The sequence below is a fragment of the Pseudorasbora parva genome, chromosome 4, assembly GCF_024679245.1.
Source record: "Pseudorasbora parva isolate DD20220531a chromosome 4, ASM2467924v1, whole genome shotgun sequence".
NCBI lineage: Eukaryota > Metazoa > Chordata > Actinopteri > Cypriniformes > Gobionidae > Pseudorasbora > Pseudorasbora parva.
This window is the reverse complement of record NC_090175.1, coordinates 45,042,873-45,069,989: the sequence shown is the minus strand read 5'-3', so window position 1 is coordinate 45,069,989 and position 27,117 is coordinate 45,042,873. Positions and strand designations below refer to the sequence as shown.

The 27,117-nt window shown below is 36.1% G+C and overlaps 1 protein-coding gene across 2 annotated transcripts; it reads left to right on the top strand.

Moving 5' to 3' along the window:
• On the top strand, positions 1-25,609 carry hgsnat (heparan-alpha-glucosaminide N-acetyltransferase). 2 transcript variants are annotated; one of them, XM_067441937.1, is made up of 19 exons: positions 1-214; positions 1,030-1,145; positions 4,130-4,260; positions 4,393-4,511; positions 6,278-6,347; positions 6,456-6,525; positions 7,248-7,345; positions 7,699-7,775; positions 7,966-7,996; positions 10,081-10,241; positions 13,615-13,730; positions 17,451-17,569; positions 17,995-18,121; positions 19,234-19,320; positions 20,277-20,354; positions 22,239-22,309; positions 22,535-22,647; positions 24,391-24,574; positions 24,649-25,609. In XM_067441937.1, the coding sequence occupies exons 1-18, from the start codon at positions 55-57 to the stop codon at positions 24,570-24,572; spliced, it is 1,926 nt and encodes a 641-aa protein (XP_067298038.1). In that variant the 5' UTR covers positions 1-54; the 3' UTR covers positions 24,573-24,574; positions 24,649-25,609. The 2 variants fall into 2 exon arrangements, with proteins under 2 accessions (XP_067298038.1, XP_067298039.1); XM_067441938.1 differs by lacking the exon at positions 1-214 and adding an exon at positions 587-786 and having other exon boundaries at positions 24,391-25,609.
• Positions 25,610-27,117: the final 1,508 nt, after the last annotated feature.

Sequence of the window (27,117 nt, the reverse complement as noted above, 5' to 3'; positions counted from 1 at the left end):
TTCTCTCTTCCACTACTCGCGCTGCTATGTAGGAGGGATCTGAGGTATGTTGTAATGAAAAAGGGGGAAATCTTTACATCAAGAAAGGATCGAAAGGAGGAGGCAGTGAGAGCTGATGTTATGGCATCTGGAAAGGGATACAGATGGACAGTGTGTGCTGTGATTGTGCTTTTGATAGCTCTGTGTGCAGCCCATTTGACAGATCGACCTGCCTGTGAGTGTCATAGCTTAACACCCATATCTATGGTAACACCAACGTTTTTTCTCCATTTATTCGACGATATTCAGTAGAAAACACATTTCCTGATGCTATGCTTCCCTTTTGTTTTCCGATTAAGTTCTTAGTCAGCTGACCAGCTAGCAGCACTATTAGCTGTTTTTAGCTTATGCTAATTGTCCTTTATATTAAATATATATTTTATATATACTTATTGATATTCACCTTAAATGTATTTTATCTATATGTAAGACATATACATTATTCACATATGTTCTGTCTGTTAGACTTATTCTTTATCTTATCTTTATCTGCATATGCGCCTATGTAAGTTAACCGCAACACAAACCTTGTGGGATTTAAATTTCCCTCGTTTGGCAGATATGGGCAGTTTTATGATGTTTCTTGTGAGGCAGATTAGTGCTAGCATGTGACTGCAGGAGGGACAGAGTTACTATTGTAACACTGGAGTAGTAGAGTGCACCAAAGCAGCTGACCATTTAGTTTCATTAGGGGACCTACAGTAAGGTTGAATTGAATTAGAGGCAGCAACTGAAGTCTACAGACTGGTGAGTAAATTTAGAAAATGTTGCTAAATGTTTTTCATAGAGGATCTATGTGGCTTTGTCAGAAAAACCTAGTAAAATGCTGTCCTACACATGGTTTTTGGGCATCAAAGGTGCGATTCCTATAAGCTACCTATTCAGAGAGCTTTTAACTGCAATCTCTGATCATATACATTATGTTCATGTACATAATGTTTTTGTGCAAATGTGCTAGAGTTGGTGATGATCAAGTGACTTTGCTTTCAGTTTCTCATCCTCATCACAAGACTTCTGTGCTGAAGATGGATGAGGCCACCCTTACGGTTGTCAATGAGCTTGAGAATAAGCTGACTTTATATGTGCTTTCTGAGCACTGTTATCAGGTATCAAATATTCATGTTCTAGGTATACAATGCATGCTAAATTTACCAATGCAAAGTCATGATTATTTTGCTGACCTCTTCTAATATGGTGTTAAAGTCACCACGAAATCAATTTCACTCGTACAGTAGTGGGCAAAAGTGATGTCCGGAGGGCATTGGTTTGGGAATTTGTTTTTAATGATACAAGTTTGATTAAACCAAATATGTTTTTTTGTGTTGTTGTTGTTGCTTAAAGGGGTCATGCCATAAAAAAAATATATATATATATATATATATATATATATATATTATACTATTATTACTATTTTAATATGTTCCTTGAGGTTAATTTATAATTCTGCTGTCGATTTAACACGTCAATTAGATTAATTATTTATGGTAAAAAAAAAAAAAAAATGAATAAAATTAATCATAATAATAATGATTCAATGGACCATAAAGAGAACAATTTAATTTACAATTTGCTGAATGAACAAATCAAATGACTCAATCAGGCATGTACCGCCGCCACCTACTGGCAATTTTGAGTATAATTTCATATTTCACATTAATAAAAACAAACATTAAAAATATACTTCAGAATATTTCTTCTAAACGCCAAATGCATTTTTGTAATGCCTATTTTATTTTTTACATAATAATGACTCTAAATGATCTTTTGGGAGTCATTTCTCAGCCAAATTTGATGGGGGAGTTAATTTAGACGATTAATTAGACATTGTGCAATCGTTTAACAGCCCTACTTTTAATGTTAAAGGGATAGTTCACCAAAAAATAAAAATGAACCCAATAATTTACTCACCCTCAAGCCATCCTAGGTGTATTAATTCATGATTCGGATCACCAATGTCATGTGATTTCAGCAGTTTTGCAGTTTGACACGCGAATCCGAATCATGAATCAATACGCTGATTCATGACCATTTGAATCTTTATTTGAGGATTGAAAACAAACAGGGAAGAGAAGACAATGCTGAATAAAGTCGTAGTTTTTGTGATTTTTGGACCAAAATGTTTTTTCGATGCTTCAAGAGATTCTAATTAACTAACTGATGTTAGCTTAGAAATCTAGACGCACCCTAGCGGCAGCAAATCTAATCTGCTGCGAGTGCCGTCTAGCAACTTTCAATATAGTTCTGACCTGTAACAGCCAAAACCAGAGTTTGTTCAAACTAATCTCGAACTTACCTGGGTAACAACTGAAACCAGCTTTGTACAACAGGCCACTGGTGTTGGGAATTGTTAGCTCTTAAGCTACTGAAAGCCAGAGGGTGGGGCCTATGGTGCAATGATGTAAAACTATTTGTCGATATCTTGCTCTGGAGGCGGGCGTATGTAAATAAATGTGATTTTGACATCACAATCACCCAATATCCAAACAAGCTGTTTTTGGAGCTTGCTTAAATAAATGATTTGTTTATAATGAGGGAAAATTTTTAAGCTATCAAAATTGCTGGATGTTTTAATGGTACAAAGATATCTTATATGTGGAAAGATAAGGGCAAGAAGGGGAAGAACAAAACGCTAAACCTGGGAAACGGGTTAAACTACAGCTATGTATGTTTTATTTTACTATGCAAACAATGCATGAAAACAAAAAGCTCATAGAAAAAATCATACATTGACTACAACATGTTAAAATATTGTTGGTTCTCTCTTGTTTTTGCATGTTTATTTTTTATTTTATGTATGACAGCCTGCACAAAAATTATGTCCTCTCAATTTGACATGTCACTCTACGCCGATCTTTGCAATAGATTCATAAACTCATAACATATACTCTTAACATCAGCCAATTACGCATTATATTAGGATATTATAATCAAGCGTTATTTAATGATGGAAGTTTTATAATTAGAACTAAAAAATTGTTAACCAAATATGAATGCATAATGTCATTTGAAATTAATGGTGGTGGTGCTTTAGCTATTGTTGGTCATTCAAGGGTTGGTTCACCCAAAAATGAAATTGATGTCATTAATGACTCACCCTAATGTCGTTCCACACCTCTGTTCATCTTCAGAACACAGTTTAAGATATTTTATATTTTTGTCCAAGAGATTCTGCCTCTCCATTGAAAACGTATGAAAACGTATCCACAGTATACTGTCCCTTTCCAGAAGGACCAGAAAGGTAATACAAACATAATCACAGTAGGCCATATGTGACATCTGTGGGTTAGTTAGAATCTCTTGAAACATCTAAAATATATTTTGGTCCCAAAACAACAAAAACTACGACTTTATTCAGCACAAAAAAAAAAAAAAAAAAAACATAGATGATTAATAATTATTAAAAGATAGTTACAGCTAACAATGATTTACAATGCACTAAAGATTGATGAGCTGCTGGGTTCATGAATATTAATCACATAGTCAGCGTTTTTTTTAACTGATTTGCTGAAATTAAAACAGGGATGGTAATAGATGAGTGCCAGCCAATGAGATTGCTGTTTGCTCATTAGTTCCGCCCACTTCCGGAGAAACCAGCTGCATAGCTGAATAACTCTAAGTGATTTCCAAGTTATTTTTGACAGGAAAATGCAGCAGAATATCGTTTACTGTACGCGTCAATTCTATGTGGTATGTAAGACTCTCTCATTGCGTGTGTGTGAGAAACACGCGTCTAAGAATTTATTAGCCAATGGCTAATGATAGACATTATTTTGTCATGATTTATTCGCATTGTAGAGGGTTGCATACTTCATTGAGTTATCACAAATAAAACAATTCACTCTAAGCCCAACAATATGTTTACAACATTTATAATAATATTTGAATAAATGGTGAATGTGAATAGGCCAGACATCACTTTTGCCACTGCTGTACATCACAATATGGAAGAAAAGACTTCACAACTGCCATTTCCTGCTGACTTTAATACTGAATGCTTCAGTGATTATATAGTAATAACATTATAAAGCTGTAATATTGTTCCAACTGTACCTCTTTATCCCTGTGTTGTCTGTGCATGCGTGTGCATTAGTGTTTGCCCCAGTCGTTGGGAATAGTACCTGCGAGGCCAGTTTCTGGGACCCCCACTACTGTGGGGTTTGTCGTAAGCACACAGCACGCTTTGACACTGCTTCTCAACAGCACCTCTGAAAACCTGTGCAAGTGAGTTATGAGTTGGTGCACTCAATGGCATTCAACTTCATAATACCGAATACATCTTCACTATGTTTATTTCTTTAGGCCATTATCATCAAGGCCAGGCATTATTGTCAGACAATTGATTTGTTCTTCCAGTGTTCACTTCCACTTTGGGGAGCAGGGGAACTATTCTCTTTGGGTGAAGAACCTGAATGAGCAGTCACAGGTCAGCTGCACTATGATTACTGATTCAGAGCCCATCAACAGCTACCTGCGTGAGTCAACCTTACACCTGCATACTGCAATTCAGTCATTTGTTTGGATCCTTTTTTTAAATCTTTTTTTAAAGGCACAATATGTACGTTTTTTTTTTTTTTGATTAAAATATCCAAAAACCATTGGAGAACAGTGTTATCTATTTTGTTGACTTGTTGATTATCCCAAATGTTTCCAAGAGTGTTTAAATCTAGAGAAATAAGCCATTTTAACCAGCGTCGCTGATCATCATACACACAGAAAAATAGGGTGACTTTAGCTTGTCGCTGGGGCAGTACCTTTAAAAGGACATCTTTGTACCTGTTTTACTCCTAAAAGGTGCATATAAGTACCTTTGAGTACAAATGCATACGTTAAGGTACTACTTTGAACCTTTTTGTGGTAAAAATGGTACAACGTTGTTCTTTTAAGGGTACTGCCCCAGTGACAAGCTGTTGTACCCGTAAAGGTACAATTTTGACACCCTATTTTTCTGTGTACCCTGTTAGCCCTGTCATACCCGCATTACCGGTACTCTCGATTTCCAGTTTTATTTTGTAGAACTGGAAAAACCAATGACACTTTAATATATTGTGTGTTTTAGACAGGTGAACAACTTTTTGGATTTATTCATCAATAGAAATCTAATTATTGTTATATAGCTGAACACAGTTAGTCTTACTGTTTAAATCTTACTTTCTTGATTTACCGCGAACCATGTTTTACCATGTCTAATATCGATCTAGCCCACTGCAGTGTGCAACAAGTGTCTCATAGTAGCCGCTGAGCGAACGCACAGAGTAGCATTATAACATAAATTTCAACACACTCAAATGATGTATCTGATAATATAAAACAGTGCTGCGTTGCCCCACGCATGAGTGGAAGCACAAACAGTCATCTCCGGCATAATAAAAGCTCCACTGTCATTAGCAATCGCTCCAGCGGCCTCATTCTGCTCCAACAGCTTTTAGCCCTATCCTGCTTCATATTACAGTAATGTTAATACATCTTTAATACATTAGCTCATCCATGAACATGATTTCTGTCCGAGTCCCGTTGGATTCTTTTTCACCGGCTGTAGGTGAAGACAAAAGCTCCCATGTTTCTGCAAGATAAAGTTGTCATCAAGCTACATCTTTGTTTTGAAAAAGCGAACTCTAGCGCCGAAAATGACATATTGTGCCGTTAAATTGGGTTTTCTTCTTACTAACAGGTCAACTTTTTATACATGGCTGTAAAATAAGGAAATTGACAATAAATATTTCTTTAATTTTGGAAATTCATTAAACTTGTGGTCAACTAATATAACTTTATTTTCAGCGGCTAATAGTGATGCCAATATCTGACTGATTTAATGTCAGTCAGTATACATTTAAACATACATTTAAGGATTTTGAATGAGATAGATTTAAATGAAGTCTTATTTTACAGATTATTTACCAAACATATAGATATCAGAAGATTAAGAGAAAGAATACGATTGTAAGGCCTGGGTAGATACATGATCATGGAAAGATAAAAAAAAAAATCATAACTAATCATTTAACTAATTAATTTCATATATATATATATATATATATATATATATATATATATATATATATATATATATATATATATATATATATATATATATATATATATATATATATATATATATATATATATATAATATATGTTTTTATTTATTTTTATTTGATTTATATATATTTTATTTATATGTGTAAACATTGAGCTGGAATGAATGAGTAGTTTTATTTATGTATTGTTTACTTTTTTCCAGCCATTTTGTTTGCTTTTCTGGCATTTGCTTTTCTGGCTGTATTATCTGCTATCTGGAACACAGTTCAAAGGTAAAGACATCTTTAATTCTTTGACCATGTAATGATGATATTTAAACAAGCCAGCTCGTTGCAGCCATACTATTTGCTTGTAAAGTAGAGTTCTTTAATATTTTTAAGGCTGGATGTGGTGACAAATCTACTTATTCGCTTGGGGAGCACAGTGGAGACGGAGAGGCTGATAAACTCGGTAAGAGTGCTTTTCAATCCTTTCACAATTTATTTTTTCAATTTTTTATTTTATTATTCTTTATAAACTTACTATTTTTTCAGTGTGATTCTAACATATTTGAAATAGAAACTCCAAATTTAGAACCAGAGTTACTAAACAGGGCAAATTAGCATGGAAGTGCAAATCCCCCCAAAAAGCGCAGATGGGAATGGAAAGTTCTGTGTGTGACTTTCTGACGACATGCGAATGAAAGAACACGGATGCATTTGGTTCAAACACCATGTTCCAGGAGAAATTAGCGTCTGGTTTAAGACATGCTTTTTTCGAGTGGTAAATAATGGCACAAAAACCAGTAAATAGATTAGTGCAAACCGTATTGTCACCTCACGTGATTCATTTAAATGTTTTCCTCTTATATATTTTGCTCCTGAAAGGAAAACTACGCCAAATCATACAATATGATCAGCCGCAAAAATAACCCTGTCCACACCCTTTCGGCCCAAATTTTTTTATTGCGTTTTTTTTTAACGTGGTTTGCTCTGGTGCAAGCCATTAGTAAATCTGGCCCATGGTGTTTTTGTAATAGTTCAAATATGTCAGCATGCTTGATTTACTGTAGTGTTTTTGCAGGTTCCAGCTAAGTGGGAAGTATTGCAGTCATGAAAATAAATTTTAATGATCCTTCTCTTTTTTTCTCATTAATTTACACTCTCCCGCTGTCTTTCTTTCTCCTTGTCTAGGAGCTTGGCACTCCAAACAGATTGGTAAATGCCTCCACGGAATCTATAATTCCTGCCACTACAGGACGAAGGCTTCGTTCTTTGGATACTTTCCGTGGGTATGGTGCTCTTTCACTAATTGTTTTGGGTCCAATGCGCTTGAGATGGGAATTGAAACATTCAGGTGAAAATGATCTTGCACGCAAGCTGCTACTTTGCATTCTGTGAAGTTGGTTGTCAACATGTAATTTGCATTTCTTTTCTTGTTATCCTGAAATAAAATGATTAAATTTGAACTTGTTAAAACAAGGTTATGTTTGTTCGTAACCTTTCCTGACAATTGGAACAGTTATTTTCATTTTCAGTGTTGTATTGCTGTCTGCCTGGTTTATAAAAACAAATCAATCTCGTTATTTATTGTGGTCTGGTTTAATTCCAGATCTGTTTTAAGACAAATGTGTTTTCTCCACAGCCTTGCTCTGGTCATAATGGTGTTTGTCAACTATGGAGGTGGACATTACTGGTTCTTTAGGCATGAAAGTTGGAATGGTAAACTCTGTGTTTCTTTACAACAGCTGCTATCATGTCTTTTAAAGTATTTATTGTTGGTAACAATGGCAAGGAATACATTTAGTATATGAACACATGTAATCGCCTGAAAAGCGCTTGTCACAAAGTTAATAGATTGTGGTATGACAACAGGAAGTACAAGTATCTGATCGTGTTCTTCCTCTTGCAGGGCTCACAGTGGCTGATCTCGTGTTTCCTTGGTAAGCCAATCCAATGTCACAAATTACTTTAGCAGCTTCCTCAAACTCTGCTTCAGTTATTCTTTTATAGCACAGTATTGTACTGAAGCTTTATATTTCTATCCCATGCATTGATTGATCTGCTAGCCACGTCAGCTCTGGCATAAGCTGTAGTGTAATGGAGCCAAGCATGGGTGCTTATCACTGTGGCACAAATGAAGAGGTACATCAAAGTCAGCAAAAACTGGTTACACAGCTGAACCAAACCCAACAAACTTGTTTTTAGCTGTGCAGCTGAAAAAAAAGCTAGTTAATGACATGACACCTGTGATGTTTTGGAAACTCGGTGTAATAAAACTCATGAAATAACCATGAAAGGTATAGTAAAACATAAAAATGAACAGTCTATCATCATTTTTTCACAGTCATGTCGTTCCAAACCATAACGTTCCTTCTGAGGATGCTTGTCAGAATGTTCTCACTCATCTTTCCCATACAATGAAAGCGTACAGGAAGTAGTGGCTGACAAGTTCCACGGACAAAAAAAGATCTATATACTGTAGTCCATTCATATCTAGACTACCAGTTTCTGGTAGTAAACAAAGTGTCTTATGCTCACCTAGGCTGCATTTATTTACATAAATTACAATAAAAGCACTACTATTGTGAAATATTATTACAATTAGAATAACTAATAAATAATTAAAATGTATAGTTAAATATATTTTAAAATGTAGTTTATTCCTGTGTTGGCAAAGCAGAATTTACACCAGTGTCACATAATCCTTCAGACATCATTCTAATATGCTGATTTGCTGCTCAAGAAACATTTAATTATTATTATTGAAAACCATCTTTGCATACTCACTGAATAAAAGTATGTATTTTTTTCTTTTTATAGGGAAATCACACTGGGTAGTTTATATTCTCAAACCATATGATTCCCTTGCTTGAAATGTATGGTAGTTATTCATTAAAAAATCTCCTGTAGCTCTTGAATCTCTTTCATGCCTTAAGGGGAGGAGGAATGTCACGTAATAAGAATGATGCGTCTTTGTAGTGTAAAATTTCTCATTTGGAGATCCACAAAGAAAGAGTTTGGAACGACATGAAGGAAAGTAAATAATGACAGAATTTTTTATGTTTAAATGTAACTCTTTCTGTGGTTATGGTGCTTTGAGACCGTTTATACAGTTTTGCATTTCTTACAAAGCATATTCAGGCCCTGTTTAAACTTTGTATTAAGATGCATTAAGGTCGATCGAATCACAAGTGGACGATGCTAAATACAGGTGTAAACGGGGTCTAAAATGTTTTGAGTTTGTCCACTTCCAATCACTTCCAGAGGTAGTCCGAAAACGCATTCAACCGGATTGCTTTCTTAGTTTAAACGCTCATGTGGTTGAATGTGTTCAAACAGCCACAAAAGACCGCCAATCTCCACCTACTGACCTAACGTGTAAACATTATGGGAAGCACGCTAGCCAGACGGATTTAAACATTGTGAGCTAGAGACCCAGTTGAAGACGAAAAACATACAGAGCACAATGTTCTTTCATCATTCCTGATTAAAAAAAATAATAATAATTTTTTTTAAATGAAAGCTACTGGTATCCGTGTTTTTCATTGTCTCCAGGGCACGTTCCTATTTAAATTGAGCTGGCTTATTTTTGTCTATTAGATCGAAAGATCTGAAAAAACAGATACATTTACCCACCTATAGACCCTCCCCTTAAATAAATAAATGACAGAAGTTGTTGAAAGTGGACAAAAGAGACTGGTTAAAACACCGGGTGAAAACGGTGTGTGTCTCCCTCGTCTGCTTGTGATAGACCAAAACGCATCTTAATAACAGCTGTGAACAGGGCCTAAGCCATGATATAGCTTTGGATGACTTAACTGATGAAGACAGTGTATTTTATTGGAATGTTGTATAGAGAGACAGCAAACCAATGGGGGCCTTTCACACAATTCCATTTGTGGATGATGCTTACCGGTAATCTGTGTTTTTGAAATCACGCCAGAAAGTAGCACTTCCTGAAATGAGTATCCATTTTTTTGTCTCCCCTTTTGTCTTACTTCATATAACTTCTTTTTCTTCTCAGGTTTGTTTTCATTATGGGTACTTCTATTGGTTTGTCCCTGAGCAGTTCAGTTCGCAGAGGTGTCAAACGCACTCATCTTCTGTGGAGGATTTTCTGGAGGAGCTTACAACTCTTTCTTATCGGAGTCATCATCATCAATCCTAACTACTGCCTAGGACCCTGTGAGTAGAAACTGTTTCCTTATTTTTCTTCATAAACTTTCAAAGCAATGCAGCCCTATCTCTGTAGATATTAATCAATTTTACACTCTGTACTGTTATAAAATGAATACAGTGAATCACATCAGAATAAAAATAAATAAAAAAACTGTTTTTTGATGACCTGCTTAAATCATCTTTTAAAAGCGACCCATGTCCAATATTTGCATTTACACTGTACACTGGCGAAACAGCCCAAGATGTTCTTAACCGGAAAAGGAAGTAAAACGGTGCGATATGCAATGGATGCAGACAAAATGATTATTCAGTGTTTTGCTTTCTGCACTTTTCCACACATCTTTTAAAGGTCAGCAAAACATTTCTCTCATAAGGCGGAGAAAAAGAGGAGAGCCCTCTTTGATCGCAGTTCGTGTCCACCTGAGTTGACGTCATTCGCCTTCATCTCTTTTTCAATGACGTACGACTCGCATTTACTGGGGAATATCCGTTTTGAACGCTTGCATGCAGACGCAAATGAACGTATCGGATTTATTGCCACATATGAGTGAGGCCTGAATCCCATCTGTGGACATCGGAATCCATGCATTTTTTCCTGCTTTCCTGTTCACATGTCATATCTGATCTGTGCCACATGAGAGGAAAAAATTGGAATTGGGTCAATTGAACCATGCAGTGTAAATGGGGCCATATTAAGTTTCTCATTGTTAGATTAAATGCATGTAACCTTTTTGCGTTAGATAGCTAAATTTAAGGGTTTGTTGGTTTTGAGTCAGTGTCTGTAACTTTGAGGTTATTTGAATGTTGAATCTTTTTCAATGGAAAAAAAAAAAAAAATGAAATATTGACTATAGATAGGATATAATTTATTCTCCAGTAAAAAAATCTCAGTGAGAATACCAACTTTCTCCAGCTAGAAATAGCAAGTAGCAAATCATGGTTTTGCCAGATAATAGCGTAAAAAAGCATCCAGCTATTTAAAGGGAGATTTCACCTAAAAATTATAATTCTGTCATCATTTATTTACCTTGAAGTTGTTCCAAACCTGTATTAATTTATTTCTTCTGCTGAACACAAAAGACAATATTTCGAAGAATGTCAGTAACTAAACAGCTAATGGGCCCCATTGACTTCCATAGTATTTTCCCCCATATTATGGAAGTCAATAGGGTCCATCAACTGTTTTGGTTACCCACATTCTTCAAAATATCTTAATTTGTGTTCAGCAGAAGAAATAAATCCATACAGGTTTGGTACAATTTGAGGATGAATAAATGATGGCAGAATTATCATTTTTGGGTGAACTATCCCTTTAAAAGTATTTCCTACCCCAACTTCCTTTTTCAATAGGACATGTGTTAACACAGGAAAGAAGACTGATGCTGAGTCCCAGTTCACCTACTACGACCTTAAAGTATGTACTCTTTTTGTGAAGAAAAAGTACATACTTTTGAGTGTGTAGCAGAAAAGTATGCAAGCTTTGGGACATACTACTTCGTCGTCTTTAACGGACTCTGTTGCTTAGTTACGTGCATCCCGTCACGTTTAACTGTTTAACCTCATGTGTTTGCAGTTTTAATATAATGATGCATTTAAAAGTTAATGGCCAAACATATCATTAAACAAGTTCACAATGCTGTTGCAGGTGAAATGTAATGTGGAAAGCACTGAATAAATATATTTTCGTCAGGTTAAATACTGATAATTGATCACTCATCAATTCACATTGATCAACCTTTATCTAAACCCCCTTAACCGTCTAACTCACACATCCGTCATGTTTGTAGTTTTTAACTCTTTTTATCTGCGTTTGTAGTTCTAATCGAATCCTCATCCAGCTCGCAATGGGTTGTGGGCTATATCAGCCGTTAGAGTGTGAGTCGATCTGTACTTCGAATTCTGACCGGAAATAGTAGACTGGGTATTTTTGGAATACTCTTTTCAACATAGTATGGTTTGGGACATACTAATTATATTTTTGCATACTATTTGGTATGGATAGTATGTGAATTGGGACGCAGGGTGAGCTTTCCAAAACATTTCTATGGCAAGCAGGGCGCGGTCGAGAGCCGTGGGAACGGAGCGAAGCCGGTGGCGCGATTTTGCCAAAGAACATCACCTGTGTGCCATACCGAGTCTCGCGGAAGGAGATCTGGAGTAGGGCTGCACGATATGTAATTTTAGCATTAATATCACGATGTGCGCATCTGCGATAATCATATCACAAGATGTGCAATGTCAAGTAAAGGGATCGTAGTTGATTCATGATCCGTATTGGCCAGCTGCACCCCAGCTCAGAATTTATGTAATTCGCGGATTATTTGCAAAGTTTAACCATCCTAGAGTGAAAGTTTATCATTTGCATGTGTTTTTAAGTCGAGTCAGCCATCAAGTCCCGCACTGTTTTCTGTGCGCATACACAGAGCTGCTGACACAGCACATTAACACTGAATTAACCCTTTGCTGCACGATTGGCATGCAATCTGACCAATCACAATGCAGAATCCACCGTTTTGCCTGACAAAGCAGTCAGGAGAGTTATTAGATTGTTTTAATTTCTTAAAAAATGACACCATTGAAAGTTGAGACTTTGTGTCCTCTTTGTACCGCGATGTATTTTGCACATGATGTGTGGTGTGAGAGCGCCATCATGGCTTGTCGCATATAGCAACAGTAACTAAAGGGGGCGGGTCTTTGCGAACGTCTTTTGAGCTTAAACGGGCACATGCACGCAAAATGTGATGTCAAAATCCCTGTATCAGCGAGTATCCTCGTAAATGCAGTTGTTTGTGTGTTGTAAACAATTGAGAAAACGTATGCGAGTCATTTGTTTTAGGTCCGTGCATTTGTCTTAAAGGGACAGCAGTCTAATGTACCCGCAGCTGTTTGTGTCACCCATGGTGATTAAACAACAAAAGATAAAGAGGAAATTATTAATTATTTTCAAACGGAGCTATTCAAATCATCTAGTAATAATGTTTTTATATCAGAATATATATAGCAGAAAAACAAAATATCTGAAAGTTTTTCTCCAGTATTGTGCTGTCCTAATCCGGAGACTTAGTTGTGTTTTTGTGTTAGTTTAACTTTACTTTTTTTTGTTGTTGTTTGTTTTTCATAATTAAAGCAAGGGGAACGTTCGCCGGTTCCCTTCGCCTTCTTCCCTGAACCTTTAACAGTGTTACAGTTTCAAAAGGTCAAGCCCAACATTTACATTTAATCGCCATGTCAGATTATTTTTAGTAAACTATTCACAAAACCAGTCCATTTTATATGGCTTCTGAATGTGAAGTTGAAGACTATAAAGACCATGTAAAATAATATATTGTTAAAAATATAAATGGTGATGTTTCATGCATGTGTCTATGTATCTGTTCAGTATCTTGGGATTCTTTGCGTATTCCTGGTGTACTACAGCGTCTGGGCTTCACATATCTTGTTGTCGCTGTCTTGGATCTTGCGGTGGCCAAGGATGGACTAACCAATCTGTCAAGTGTGAGTCATGTTTTCCTTCTCCACATGTAATATGCAGACCACGTAAGCATATACACTATATAGAAACACCTACCACGGTTATTATAATTTATTAGTACTAAAACTATATAAAACATTTTGATTAAAGAGATAGTTGACCCTGAAATGAAATTAAAGCCATCTTTTACTCACCCTACTGATGATTCAATGCCCTATGTCCTTCTATCCCTTTCGGACCTCAAAAGCAGTCATTTAAAAAAAATAGTTCTACACACGCTCCTTCCTATTATGGCAGTGGATAGCGACCAGGGCAAAACATTACAAAAATTATACAAAAGTATGACGCAATGATACAGTGAGACTCGTGCCATATATGGAAAGTGTCCAGGAGGCATACTATAAGGTTTTGGGAGAAATAAACTATTATTCAGTCAAAACACTGAGCTCAGCCTTTACTCTGTGTGAGTCCCTTTAAGCACTAGTACGAACCGTCAGCAGGCAATGTGCTCATACTCACGGACTGTTGTCATGGCACCCAAGATAAACACACATGCAACATTTTGAGAAATCAGACTCAAAAGAAAAAAACGCCACTCTCGTCTTTTCTGTAAGGTATATGATAAGAAATAATACAATACTAATAACAAAAACCTCCTGACCTGAAGTGAATAGTGTACCGGTTGTCATGACAACAGTGCGTCAGCATGAGCGCCTCGCTTGCTGACGGTTGGTATTAGACATTACAGGAACGTGCATGTAGTAACAACTGAGCTCAGTGTTTTGACTGATTAATAGTTTATTTCTCGCAAACCCTTATAGTATGCCTTATAGTAGTGAGCGCGTCTCACTGTATCATTGTGTCATACTTTTGTATAATTTTTGTAATGTTTTACCCTGGTCGCTATCCACTGCCATAATAGGAAGGAGAGCGTGTAGAACTATTTTTTTAAATCAGGGCTCGCAAAATTTTGAAATCCCTGGTATCCCTTCGGGCAGGCACCCTTGAGATTTTGGTAGCCCGAAAAGAATTTAACCAGCCCGAATAAAAAATAAATAAAATATATGTAGAAAATTGGATAGGAGTCGAAATATCAAATAAAAACAAAAACACATGTATTTGGTTCTAACTATGCTGACATTTCTATGAATTTCTATCCTGACCTTTCTTTTTTTGGATAAGCACAACTGAAATATCGTTGTAAATCCATGCGCCTCTTAACATGTTTGCGCACACACAGTAAAGTGTAATTGTTTTCACAATTTTCCCCACTGCATGTGCAATCTTTCATTCAGCAACAACAACAACAAAAAAACAAACATACTATTTATAGTATATATATTATTGCTGGGGAAAAATGTATCGTAAATAATCGTATCCAAAATAAAAGTTTGTGTTTACATAATGTGTGTGTACTGTGTATAATTATTATGTATATATAAATATACGCACATGCATGTATATATTTAAGACAATTTTTATATCTCCCAAGCTGAGACTTGCTTTATTAGCTTACTGTCGTATACACCATTTTTCACAGAGTTGCCAAAGTTATTAAACAATATTTCGTGTAGGTTCCTTTGTGTGTTTTATATAATGACCACTAGTCATGAGACCACTAGTCACTAGACCACTAATGACTACTATTCTAGGTGTATGTTTTCCTTGATTGGCTTCCCTGAAGAATTGAAATGAAAGCAAAAACATAATGCACGTTCGTTGAATTTGACCATGAAATAAGAGTTGTGTCTTAATCAAACAAACACAATAATGATTTCTAAGTTATTTATTTTTGTTGGTACTTGGCCCACTCAAACGGTGGATATAGAACCACGCATCACGATTCAGCCCGCCCGCACACACACACACACGCGTTAGCAGGGCATAAGCAGCATTTATTTTTTCCGCCGCCCATCTTAAAAGATTATAACATTAACACCGCATACAGAGGCGTTTAAATGATTAAAACTAGAGGCATATCTTAACTTTAAGGTTACTTTTATCATGTAAACTACCTATATACAGCATGTTATATGCATTATGCATGTGTGAGGGGAACACGGTCGTATTTGCAGCAGATATTTGCTGCCCATCATAAATAAAAGCACGAGACAGTTAGGGGTCGGAGGAGAACGCCGGAAAAGTGACAGAATGGACAATATTCGTCTGTATTTGCAGTACACAAGCTGAGGTTCAGCGGCGCGCAACAAACGCTACGTGTGTGAAGCACAATGGGCGCGCGCTGCTCCTGCTCTCCATACAGCTTCTGCGCTTGCGGTGTGGAACCGATCAGCTAAACGTTTATGCGGTCAAATCAGCTTGATCAAAATTTCTGCGATCATATTTTTCCTTCAGATAACAAACTAAGAGTATCAACAACGCACATTAAGAAAGGTATTATTTCACAATTTAAGATATCCCGTCAGGCTGATACATTTTGGTAGCCCGACTGGAAAACACATTAGCCCCGGGACGTCGGGCAGGCGGTTTCTGAGGTCCGAAAGGGATATAGGGCATTGAAACAACAGCAGGGTGAGTAAAAGATGGCTTTAATTTCATTTCAGGGTCAACTATCCCTTTAATTGAAATAAAGCTAAATTAAATAAGTGATAAATATTAGTTGAAAAACTTAAATTAAACAAAAATGAGAAATGTTGTCATGGCAATCAACTAAAATAAACTAAGTTGAAGCACTGAATACATTAAAACTAAAACAAATAGTATGTACATTTACATGACAATGATGTACTAAAAACAGAAAAAAAATCCTTTGTGTTTTTAAAAAGTTTTGCGTACAGATGACAATGTTGTCAAAACGACCCCGTTCGCACAGATCCACGAAAACCACTTTTATAGCATGACAGGCCAGTAGTTGGTGATGTTACTTTGTGAAGAAACACTGCACACGCATTCTTCTATTTATATAAATAATGTGTCTTCACTGGTCTTAGTAGTGTTGCAGTAAATCTACACTACACTCAGTCTCTTGAGCAGCACACACCGTTCTATAGTCCAGAAATTTGTGCTTTTGTAGTTTACACAGAGACATTTAACGGTATCGTTTTCAAAAACCTGCACTTTCAGGCCCTCAAACGCTGTACATGAATGGCCAAAATACATAAGTTATATGAAAATGGTGTTGTGTAAACGCCCCCTTAAAGGTTTAGTTCACCCAAAAATGAAAATTGTCATTAATTTCTTACCCTAGTGATGTTCGACACCCGTAAGACCTCCGTTCATCTTCGTAACACAAATGAAGACATTTTTGTTAACATTCGATGGCTCAGAAAGGCCTTAATTTACACCAATGTCATTTCCTCTCACAAGACCCATAAAAGGCACTAAAGACGTCGTTCCAAAGTCCATCTCACTACAGGCGTACTACAATAATTTTATGAAGCGACGAGAATAGTTTTTGTGCGAAAGCGACTTGTATAGGGATGGGCCAATTTCAAAACAGATTTTGAGCGGTTATGAATCAGCATGTTGACTCAGGATTCGTATCGCCAATGTCACGTGATTTCAGCAGTTTGACACGCGATCCGAATCATGAATCCGTACGCTGATTCATAACAGTTCAGAACTTTGCTTCTTCTTTTTTTTAATCGGCCCAGAATTATTTATATTTTTACTGTATGCCCCCCTTTTGTTTGAATGAAGCTCAAACTGCATTAATTGTCACCGTTTATTTTTTTAATTATAATAGTAATAATTAAAATTTTCTTTCATCTTGTTGTTCACAGGAAACATGGTACTCAGTGCATGATGTCTGCCTCTACTGGCCCGCATGGCTGTGTGTGATTATCTTAGAGACGATATGGTTATGTTTGACCTTCCTCCTCCCAGTACCAGACTGCCCAACGTTAGTAAACGAAGTCATGATTTGAGTCTATCATTTTTTAATAGCTGTCTAAATGTCCTTCCCCATATCCCCTGTCTTATTTGCAATCACAAAGGGAAGAAACTATGCTTTGGAAGAAACATTTGCATTAATATCAGTAAGACACCTCTCTGCTAATTAGAAATTCAAAACAGATTGTTAGAAATGCAAACCCATTTTTTCCCCTGGCAAATTATAAAAGGGAAATAAAGAAGTGTCTTTTACACGTGATTTACATTGTTCAACAAATGTTATTAGACATTTGTAATTGGTTATATTTAATGGATGGATGGGTGCTACGTACATTAAAATGAATATGCAAATGAAAGTGATTTGAATAGCGTGACACTCATTTTGTGTGGAAATTGATATATTTTCTTCTTGATGTCTCTCTCTCTCTCCTGAAGTGGTTATTTGGGTCCAGGGGGCATTGGTGACTTTGGCCAGTACCAAAACTGCACCGGTGGAGCTGCAGGTTACATTGACCGCTGGTTGCTCAGAGATAACCATATTTACCAGACACCTTCATCACGGGTAAGCAGACACAACAAACAATGACAGTTTCACTTAGAATTTGATTCAAAATATTGCGATTTATATTCAATTCTGATCTGATGAATTTCGATATACTGTTTGTCAGATAGAGTGCATGTATATTTGTCTAAAAAAAAAAAAAACACTAATGTTGAACTTTATACTGGGACCCCTGTCAGTTGGTACATTATGATAATTTTAAAGGTATAAAAAAATAATTTAAAATACACATTACAAACATTAAAATTGCACATAAGGCAGTTATTTTATAAGAATATATTTTAATGGTAAATTTATACTTCAACTCCATTTAGATTTTTTTTTTAAACATAATAATTTATACAAATAAGTTGTTTTCATGATGGATTTGTTTAATCATACATTATTGAAGAACAGGTTTAAGTAAAAATATAATTAATATGTAATATTGTGCATGTATTTAGCAAAATTTTCTTCTCTAGAGTTGATATTTCTAGCTAATTATCAAGCTAAGGACATTGAATGGTCTGAGGTAAATGTAACTACGTGCCATTGTTTTCAGGCTGATTTATTAATGTCTGTCCGCAGTTGAAACACTGATTGAGTGATTATATGAGACATTATACCTTTCTGCAAATTGTAAAATATCTTTCAACCCACCTTCTAATGTTCATTCATGTTTATTTTAGTGCTATAAATAGTAGTAAAGATGAAGCGATGATCAGTTCACATGCGCTCGGCTTCTCTTTAACTTCTACATCGATCTGTCATGTCACATTAAAGAGCGGCAAAACATTATTTTTTTAAATTGTGTAATAATTGATTTATTTGAAAGCTAAGACTTTTCATATCAGAAGTAACAGCACAAAGCTTATTGCAATTTAAACACATTACACATAATGTTTAGTAAGGTTTTGTTGATGCATCAGCTGAAAACAGCATAGACTAAAAGGTTTTTGTGGGATGTAAGAATCGAGATCAATTCATCAAAATGTGACTCGATTAAATTTTAGAAATTGTTAGTCAATATTTAGTCACCATTGGGTAGAGCAACAGATAATATTCCACTCTTATTTACTGTACTAGCACTTTCTGATGCAATTCATTGTGCTTTTGTCTGTGCATTTATCTAGGTTGTTTATCAGTCTATGATGCCGTTTGACCCTGAGGGTGTTTTAGGAAGCATCAACTCCATATTGATGGCTTTTTTGGGTCTTCAGGTGAGTCAAGTAGAAGGAATCCTGTTTTCACAGTAGCTCTATCTATGTAGACCATTATCTACACAGTAGACCCTTTTTCATAGACTGTGTTTGTTTTCAAAGTTATCAACATTGTAAAAGTTTCATTTTTTTATTTTTTTTATTAATATACATTTATTAAGCTATGCTTGTATTTCAGAGTACATCACAGTCACTGCGTAGCCTACATTGTGACTAACGTTATATAAACATGCAATATCGTTGATGAAAAAAACACTGTTTTTTGTTTTGTCGGAGGGAAAGAAGAGCGTTCATGCTTGCGGTTGCCAGATTTCAGTAATTTAAATCCCCCAGTCAGAGCTTTTCTGTGAAAAGAGCACGTATACTATCCGGTGTTTTACCTAAACATGTACAATCTGGCAACCATATGCATGCGAGCTCTCTCTCACGCGGATGATCTGAAACCGCCAATAAACAAGAAGCCTGCTTTTTATCAATCTCCATTTGAGATGTTCTGCTTTAAGTGTCATTCAGCCGGTCTGTGTTCTGTCAGGACTCACAAGGCGCGTCGCTGAACTGCTGTGAGCTGCTGAAATAAGCCAATCAGAGCAGAGCTCAACATTAATATTCATGACTCTTCCAAATAAGACAAAAACAGAGCATTACATCCTAGGGACAATTTCTAGGGTTGTAAATGGAGCTGTAAAACTGTATCTGGACAATTTTTACCCTTAAATAAGCCATATACCCTCTATCAGAGAACAATTTAACATATTGTTTCAACTCATTCTAGGGCACCTTTAAACCTCATAGCAGCATCAGCGATTCTTCTTTCCCTCCCCTCTCTCTTACCGCATCAGTCTCATCAGGGCAGTCACATGCTTCATGTAAACTATTTTTGTTCTGCAGTGCTTTCAGGAATCACATCTAATAATTGTCATATCCTATTGCATCAGCTTTGTTTATTTGTGTTTCAGGCAGGGAAAATTCTGCTGCATTACAGGGACCAACACAGGCAAATAATCACACGATTTCTCATTTGGGGATTCATACTGGTATGTTTATCATATGATTATTGTTTGTTTTTTCTAGCACTTTATATAATAACTTTAATTAAACAGAAATTAAAATATTCCCCAGTTGGGCCTCAGTAAGATTTTTATACTTTTTATTTATAATGTTAAAAAATATCTCAATTAAGTCACTCAGTATGGTGTTTTTAGTGTGCCATGTGAAGTTAGCATCATTTAAAATAGCCTGTCTCAAGATACAGCGGTCTTTCTCATTTGCGCTCCGTCCTTCTTGCGCTTCATCTAAAGTGAAGAGATCCTGTATCAGGCCCCGTCCACACGAAGCCAGAGCTTTTTGTATCCAATCTTTTTTCCCCCCTCGTTTCAAGAAATATCTGCGTCCACACTTGAGCTATGAAAACGACTCAAAATGATGTAGTATGTATGCCAGGCCAGTGTGTGGTGCTGTAATTCTCCCACAGAAATACACTAAAAAGGGAGAAGAAGAGTTATGGATAGAAGAGGTAAAGCAAGTGAGGCACAATCTCACAATAATATAACAATAAATACATTTGCTACTTAACAGATGTTTTATTAACGCCTACATCTACCCCGACCCTAAACATACCCTTACAATAATGCAGATACGGTAATTAAAAGATGCGATATTAATGTGCACATGCCCAGTGCCTGTAGTTGTATACCTTAACTCTTTCACCGTGTTGGACGTAGTGTGATGACATCACCGTTTTGCAAAATATACGGATTGGCTGTAATCACGAAAACGGGAGATTGTCGTTTTCAGATGTATCCACTCTGGGACCCGGTTTCAGAAAATATCGGATTCATGCTTCTAAAACGCCGGATCCGTGTGGACGAAACGCTGATATGGTACAAAATGTATATATATATATATACAGCTAAACCCGTCTCCGTGTGAACGGGGCCTCTGTGTGCTGTCTTGCTAGTTCTAGCTTGAGTGAACGCATCGTATAGATGCAAATGAGCGATCGGTGTCACTTCGGAGTACTCGTCCACACTCATGGTACCAGTAGAAATTTGTATTATATTTAGCTAGCTAATGTTATGTTGTAATGCTTAATATTTGAAACAACCCAATAAATTAATATTTGAATACAACCCAATAAATTAATTAAGCATCGTACATTTGTGTATTTAAGACTGGTTGGAGGTCATGCTAACTTTAAGAAGTTATTTACAATATATTTTTTAAGATCATTCCTTTTGGGAATATGAATACTTTTTAAATTCGATCTTAAGAACAATCTTAAGAAAAAAAGATAACATTCTTAAGAAAACTTTTTGGGAATACAAAATATTATTCTTATTATTTTTTATTAAGTTTAAAAATAAGAAGAAAGATTTTTATTCTTAAGAATATTTCAGGAATCCAGCCGTTGTTTTTTTGTTTGTTATTTGTTTTTTATTGTTTTATTGTTTATTTGTTTATAAGTGTTCATCGGAGTGGTCCAAGACCCTAGGACTTTTGTCATACTTAAACCACACACACACACACACACACACACACACACACAATCATATGAATATACTCCAGGTTTCTTGGCGGTTGTTATCTGGGAATAACATACCCAAGAATGCGTGATTGTCAAATTAGAAGTATTTCACAGAGCCACATAATAAACAAACGCATTTCGTCACAGAATGCCACGATTGACCAATAACAACCAAGTGCTTCAGAGAGTCATGTAACAATGTTTTGAAAGTATTATAAGGGATGCATTTGATGTTTGTTTATTTTATTTTGTCTCATATTCTTATCTTATTTTTAACCCCTACACATCAGAAGATTCAAATACAATTTGAAATTTACAGTCAGTCAATTTAGTTCAAAGTTATATAAAGCTGTTTTTGTGGAAACCTCCTAAAGCTGTCTCTCTTTGCATCAAGGGGATCATCTCCGCTGTATTGACCAAGTGCTCCAGAAATGAAGGCTTCATCCCTGTCAACAAAAACTTGTGGTAAACATTTTTGTAGTTTTTAAAAAATATATATTTTAATCTTTTATATATATATATATATATATATATATTTATAATTTTATATTGTCTTCGTAATTGTCATCATGTCATCACAAATTTCCAAGCACCTTGTTCATACATGAAAGTATGCAGAGCACTCATATGAGCAGAGGCATGTATTAATGTATGATTCATAACTTTCATGGTGTCTTGTTTGACTTTCAGGTCTTTGTCCTTTGTGACGACTCTCAGCTGTTTTGCTTTTGTGGTTCTGGGTTTTTTTTACTACATAGTGGATTTAAAGAAGTGGTGGTCTGGAGCTCCTTTCTTCTACCCTGGTAAGAACTTTAAACAGCCAGATGAATGTACTTAGTCTCATGGATGCACCCAAATTTACTTTACTAGGCTTCTGCATTTCAAATTCGACCCCTGACTTAGAAATCTGTATCCATATTTGCATTACTCTGGCAGTAGCAAACCTCAGGACTCAAGGGGACAATATACTTACCTTCAAATGCCTGTGCCAGATTCGGCATGAAACAGAAGTTGTGATTTTTATTTTTTTCCTATTTTGACATACTGTACATCGACCAGGCATAACATTGTGACCACCTTCCTAATATTGTGTTGGTCCCACTTTTGCTGCCAAAACAGCCGTGACCGATCAAGGCATGGACTCCACTAGACCCATGATGATGTGCTGTGGCATCTGACACCAAGATGTTACCAGCAGATCCTAAGTTGCGTGGTGGGGCCTCCCCTCCGTACCCCATGGATCAAACTTGTTTGTTCAGCATTTCCCACAGATGCTCAATTGGATTGATATCTGGGGAATTTGGAGGCCAAGTCAACACCTCAAATTAGTTGTTGTGCTCCTCAAAACATTTCTGAACCATTTTTGGTTTGTGGCAGGGTGCATTATCCTGCTGAAAGTGGTCACAGCCACTAGGGAATACCATTTCCATTAAATGGTGTACATGGTCTGCAACAATACTTAGGTAGGTGGTACATGTCAACGTAACATCCGCATGGATGGCAGGACCCAAGGTTTTACAACAGAACATTGCCCAAAGCATCACACTGCCTCCGCCGGCTTGAGTCCTTCCTACAGTGCACCTTGGTGGTGCCATGTCATTGTGTTCCCCAGGTAAGCGATGCACATGCAGCCATCCACGTAATGTAAAAGAAAATGTGATTCATTAGACCAGACCACCTTCTCCCATTGCTCCTTGGTCAAATTCTGATGCTCACGTGCCCACCACTGTTGGTGCTTTCAGCGTTGGACAGGGGTCAGCTTGGGCGACTGAATGGTCTTCGGCTATGCAGTCCCATACGCAACAAACTGTGATGCACTGTGTATTCTGACACCTTTTCATCAGAATCAGCATTAACTTCTTGAGCAAGTTGAGCTACAGTAGCTTGATCAGATCATACGGGCCAGCCTTCACTCCCCATGTGCATCATTGAGCCTTGGCTGCCCGGTTAACCCCTCTTCCTTCCTTCCTTCCTTCCCTCCCATTTTTCTGCTTTTAACACATCAACGTTGAGGGCAAAATGTTCACTTGCTGTCATATATACTACCCAATACCAGGTCCTGTGATGAAGAGATAATCAGTGTTATTCACTTCACCGGTCATTATGTTATGCCTGATCAGTGTATATCCAGTAAAAAATGGTGGGCGAGACTTGAATTTTTCCATTAGGAATTGACTGTATCGTTTGTGGTTTGCTATTGCTGTGATCTCTTGTGATTGACAGGTTATCTAGTCCTCACGCCAGAGGAGAGATATTGCTGCAAAAGAGAGAGGATGTTAAAGATTTTAAGGGCACATTCATTTTTTAAATAATAATGTACACATATAATTAATTTATAGCAAATACTGCAATATTCCATATAAAATAAGATTTGTCGATTTTGATATTGTGGTTACTTTAAACTTGTTTTTATTCAGGCAGGTAGCTATAATCGAGTTGACAGTTTAATCAGATAAGTAAAAAAAAATACTGACTGTAAAAGAAGAATGCAGCACATAGCTACATCATTTTATGAATTGCTTTCAATTTGATCTTTTATTTGGCAGGTATGAATTCCATCTTGGTGTATGTGGGTCATGAAGTGTTTGGGGAATACTTCCCTTTTCGTTGGAAGATGGCCAATAACCAATCACACGCAGAACACCTGGCACAGAACCTCCTTGCCACCTCTATATGGGTGTTCATAGCCTACCTGCTCTATAGGAAGAAGATATTTTGGAAGATTTAAAGGTATATCTGTGTCCTGCAGATTTTAGGACCTGCTCTTCATAATGAAAGAGATTTTTTTGTGTGGATATTTTTAGATGTAGAAAATCAGCAGATCTCTGAACATCTGTTAGGAGACAACTCACACATGATCCAGGAATAGAACTTGGCTATTATTTGAGAAGAGCAGAAGGAAGAGAAAAGATCATCACGTGGCAGTGCAAAGATACCACTTTGGACTCCAGCAAGCCTTCAGAATGGATGCCAAGATGCCAAGGGCAAATTCTGCTAAATTCTAATTCAGTCCACTGGTTTGGGTTAATTAATGACATTTTGAAGCACAGTGATGCATTATAATTGGATTTGGAATTTCCTAAATTCTGAAAGTCTCTGGACTAAGTTACGTTTTAGTTAAATAATTGATTTATGCAATTGTGCAACTAAAAGATAACGAAAACAAATGAAAGAACCCCAAACTGCCAAAAAAAAAAAAAAAAAGTCTTCCTAAGGTCTACAAAATGTGCTGAAAGAACAACTATTTAGGCAAAATAATATTACACAATTTTATGTTTAATTTTTATGAACACTCTGGGACTTTTTTTTTTTACGGATTCTGCCTTTATTTTTTATACTGTGGTTTTATTCTTTATATCTTAAGATGAAATTATCATGGTTAAAAGGATGTATATTTGTGTTTTGTTCTGCCTTCTCAAAAACTCAGGAGATTTGCACGAATAGAGTGCCAAATATAGTGTACTTTCATGGATAAAACAATACATAATTTGTTACCTCTACCACAAACATAAATCAAATTACAGAATCAAACACTAATCACTGACATATTTTCCATACACATTGCTGCTAGAGAAAATAATTGTTCCAAGAGAAGGGAAAATATTGATCCACCATACTTGTTGCCAATTCAAAATAATCAGTTCCATTTTTGGTATAGATAATGGATTTGTTACAGATGTATAATCTACATTTCCTTATGGTTATCTTTGTTTTATACTTATCAACATGGGATGTGGTAAAAATAAAAATACTTTTTTTTGGCCACTGAATCTCATTCTGTCTTTTGAATACATCATACGGATGAGGCGATCATGGGACCAGTAGTGGCTTTCATTGGGCTCATGTTCAGGAGGGTTTCCCTCGTATCACCAGTCAGTACAGTAGCCTGGTATTGAATACTTCTAAAAAGTTTTTTTTTTTTTGGTACACTACCTCAAATATGATTTTTAAAGCCTATTTGTAGAAGAAAAAATGGAACATTGGTAAATAAGTACTAAAAATTCAACGTAGATATGAGTTTACTTACATGCTTACCGAATCAGAGACACATAGTAGTCCTTTAGATACTTAAAAAAAAAACAGCTTTTTTTTTATTTGCAATTTTGTAGAACAAAACGTGAAAGCTAACCACTTACCTTTTATTTACTCAGTATCAATCAATCAACTTTATTTATATAGCGCTTTTACAATGATGATTGTTTCAAAGCAGATTCACAGTGTTAAACAGGACAATATTGCAACAAAATTTGATTTGGCTAGTTTGATTTGGATAGTTTATTGAATTAAATAATACTTAATTAATAAATTTAATTTGTAGAAAATTCTACCAATCAGAGTCAAAACAAGCAATGTCCACCTGCCCCACCGACTCCCATGAAGAACTGTGAATTGCAGTCGGTCTCCATACACTATAAAAAATAAAAGCAATAATATATCTCCTTATATGTTCCACAGAAGAAAGAACGACAGATCGACATGCAGGTAAGTAAATAATAACAAAGTGAAGAGTCTTTTTGAGTGAACTATCCCTGAGTAATAATTTTACAGATCGAGTCAGTAGTCAAAAACCACTAAACCCATTAGAAATTTCACACACATGCTGAATTGACATAAAATTATTACTCAGGGATAATTCACTCAAAAAGACTCTTCACTTTGTCATTATTTACTTACCTGCATGTCGATCTGTCGTTCTTTCTTCTGTGGAACATATAAGGAGATATATTATTGCTTTTATTTTTGTATAGTGTATGGAGACCGACTGTAATTCACAGTTCTTCATGGGAGTCAGTGGGGAGCAAATTCCACTTTTAAACACGAATAATTTAAAACTAAGTTTAAAAATAATGCAGGCTGGCAGCTTTAACAGAAGCAAATGCAATCAGTAAAAGGATTAGTTCACTAAAATTTCCTGATCATTTATTCACCCTCATGTCATCCTAGATGATTGTCTTTCTTTCTTTAGTAGAAAATAAATGAAGGTTTTTGAAGAGAACATTCTAGAACTTTTCTCCATATGGTGGACTTCATCAAATTGCAGTTTCAATGGGGCTTAAAGGCTCTACACGATCCCAGCCAAAGATAAGGATCATAAACCATCAGTCATTTTCTAAAAAAAGAAAACGTTTTTTACTTTTTTTAGCCACAAATGCTCGTCTTCCAAGCTTTGCGATGCGCCACACATTACGTAATCACGTTGGAAAGGCGGAAGTACCGACCCACTATTTACAAAGTGAACGTGCAAAGACAGTCAAATGCTCTTTACAAAATTA

Coding starts and splice junctions, on each gene's coding strand:
- hgsnat (XM_067441937.1), top strand. CDS start 55: ATGAAAAAGGGGGAAATCTTTACATCAAGAAAGGATCGAAAGGAGGAG. Junction 4,512..6,277: donor GCCCATCAACAGCTACCTGC/GTGAGTCAACCT, acceptor ACTTTTTTCCAG/CCATTTTGTTTGCTTTTCTG. Junction 20,355..22,238: donor TCATTTGGGGATTCATACTG/GTATGTTTATCA, acceptor CTTTGCATCAAG/GGGATCATCTCCGCTGTATT.